Here is a 3,048-nt window from a genome sequence, read left to right as displayed (position 1 = left end):
ACTGATAAAATTTTTCTCTTGGTGCTAGAAAAGTACATATAATGAAGAGCCTGGAAGTTTTGAGTTTTACATCCTTTTTACTACTCTTTTTAGATTGCGAAGGAAATGCTCTAGAAAAAAAGGGTGTCAGAAAGGTACGTTTGTCAGTTTCTTTAGTTGTAAGAATAAATTCCTCCATTGTTAAGACAAGTACATATAATGTAGAGCCTGGATGTTTTGAGTTTTACATCCCTTTTACTACCCTTATTATTATTAGTTTGTGAAGAAAATGCTCTAGAAAAAAAGTGTCATAGAAAGTTACGTTTATCAGATTATTTAGCTTCTTTAGTTGTAAAAACAAATTCTCTCGGTGCTAGTACATATATTGTAGAGCCTGGAAATTCTGAGTTTTACGTCCTTTTTTACTACCTTTATTATTACTTTGCGAAGGAAATGCTCTAGATAAAAAAGTGTCTTAGAAAGGTATGTTTATCAGATTCTTTAGTTTCTTTAGTTGTGAAAACTAATTCTGTATCAACTGAAATTCATTAGAATATTGTCATTTTTATATAGAGAAACAAATTGTTAAGTCAACAATTGCAGTTATGGAGTGGAAGGTGGAGTAGACATGCAGGAGTGAGAAGAGACGGAAAAGATAATAAAGGTCAGTCTTCTGCTGTAGCCTGCAAAATGCTTTATTAATAAAAGTTACATTAACTCACGCTGACTACAACATAATGATAAGGTTGTAAATAAAAGTGTGAATGAAAAAAAAAAAAAAAATCCCAGCGCAAGAAAATATGCGTTTTTTAGTCATTTATTTTCAATTCTTTGTAAAAAGACACTTTCAGTACTAAAACTATATGGGTAAGATCGTTGATCGATCTTTTATCGCTAGTGATAAAAATGAAAAGTCTTGCACAATGCTTGCCTGATAAAAATGATCTTGAAGTTGGGGACAAAATTAAAAGATAATTAAAGCAGTATGAAGGATTACTTTCGTCACCTCTCTTGAGGACTGGCTGCAGAAAAGCACGATTCTATAGGAGAGAACTTGTCGGCCCAGTGTCCAGTAATGGAGGAGATTAAGGTTTAGATCTATGTGAAGCAATAACGGCAGTAGCTTTTGCATACTGATGTGTGTTACATTTTTTACCCTCCAAAGCAGATTCTAACTCCCCAATTTGGATCGGAAATTACCTTATTGATAAATGAAAAAGTAGATCAAAGTTCCAACTAGTAACAGTTAATGGTTAGATGCCGTTTTAGTCCTTGTATACGAATTATATAGACATACATATAGTTTATAGTTGGCATTCTGTAAAGTGAAATATTTGTTTTCATCCTTATTTTTCCCCAGATATAATTCCTTGCGTACTCATTAGTTTGGATCAGTGAACTAAAGGTAAGGTACATGTTAGTGGATGAGTAAACACCTCGTTATGTATAAGCAAAACTCATTTTCAGCTTGTATTTATATTTTCTGCACGAAAAAAAAAATGCTGTTGAGTATGAGATACCTCATATTGACACAGTACCGTATACAGTTATTGAAAACAGAAATGTGGTAATGTGCATGATTATATATCTATATTTCAGTAAACATATAATGTAATCTATATCCACGCGTATGTGTGAGTTTTTAAATAGAACACTGATTCAGATCTTGAAATAAATATTAAGGTTGTCAGTCTTTATGAAGATGTTGTAGAAACAGTTGATGTAGTATCAGATGTTGTAGTTTCGATGGTTGTGGCTCCAGCGGTTGTTGCATCAGTTGTAGCATCAGCTGTTGTCGTATCAGCAGTTGTAGCATCAACTGTAGTACCTTCAACAGTTGTAACTTTAGCTGTTGTGGTCTCAACTGTTGTAGCTACAGTAGTTGTGGCGTCAGCTGTTGTAGTATCAGCAGTGATGGCATCAGTTGCAGCATCAACTGTTGTAGTATCAGTGGTTGTGGCGTCAACTGTTGTGGCATCAGCAGTTGTAGCTTCAACGGTTGTGGTATCAGCTGTTGTGGCTTCAATGGTGGTGACATCTGTTGTTACTGTAACATCAGTTGTATCCTCTGTTGTAAAACCAGTTACTGTAGCACTAGTTGTATCATCTGTTGTAAAACCAGTTACTGTAACATCGGTTGTATCCGCTGTTGTAAAACCAGTTACTGTACCAGTGATATCCTCTGTTGTAAAACCAGTTACTGTACCAGTTGTATCCTCTGTTGTAAAACCAGTTACTGTACCAGTGATATCCTCTGTTGTAAAACCAGTTACTGTACCAGTGATATCCTCTGTTGTAAAACCAGTTACTGTACCAGTTGTATCCTCTGTCGTAAAACCAGTTACTGTAACATCAGTTGTATCCTCTGTTGTAAAACCAGTTACTGTCCCAGTGGTATCCTCTGTTGTGAAACCAGTTACTATAGTATCAGTTGTATCTTCTGTTGTAAAACCGGTGACTGTAATATCGGTTGTATCCTCTGTTATAAAATCAGTTACTGTACCAGTTGTATCCTCTGTTGTAAAATAAGTTACTGTACCAGTTGTATCCTCTGTTGTAAAGCCAGTTACTATAGCATCAGTTGTATCTTCTATTATAAAATCAGTTACTGTAATATCAGTTGTATCCTCTGTTGTAAAACCAGTTACTATAGCATCAGTTGTATCGTCTGTTATTATACCAGTCACTGTAGCATCTGTTACAAAACCAATTCTTGTAATATCTGTTATATCCTCTGTTATAAAATCAGTAACAAAATCGCTTGGCATATTACCAATTATTGTAGTATCGGTTGCATAATTTGTTGCAAAACCAGTAATTTCATGATGCATTGTGGGAGGAGGTGCATCATCTGTTATTGTAACAATTATTGTAGCATCTGATGTGGAATCAGCCATCGCTATTTCGTTTGTGGTAGTAGGAACAGTTGCAGGAATTGGAACAGCATCAGTTGCAGTTGTGGCCACATTTGCCGGACCCGTTGTATCAGCAGGTGCAGGATTAGATTCATCAGGTGCATCAGTTTCATCTGAGGAAAAAAAAAAATAATGATAATTTGCAACTCACTCA

The 3,048-nt window shown here is 35.3% G+C and overlaps 1 protein-coding gene across 1 annotated transcript in view; it reads right to left on the bottom strand.

The window, feature by feature from the left end:
* Positions 1-581: 581 nt before the first annotated feature.
* Positions 582-3,048, bottom strand: part of LOC119591822 (mucin-2-like) — a 9,846-nt gene continuing 7,379 nt past the window's right edge. Inside the window, exon 5 of the mRNA XM_037940566.1 lies at positions 582-3,007. Within this exon, the coding sequence (XP_037796494.1) occupies positions 1,674-3,007 (1,334 nt within the window). The 3' untranslated portion in view covers positions 582-1,673. The remainder of the gene's footprint in view (positions 3,008-3,048) is intronic.

The sequence above is a fragment of the Penaeus monodon genome, chromosome 29 (genome assembly GCF_015228065.2).
Source record: "Penaeus monodon isolate SGIC_2016 chromosome 29, NSTDA_Pmon_1, whole genome shotgun sequence".
Taxonomy (NCBI): Eukaryota; Metazoa; Arthropoda; class Malacostraca; order Decapoda; family Penaeidae; genus Penaeus; species Penaeus monodon.
This window is presented reverse-complemented; position numbering and strand designations above follow the sequence as displayed.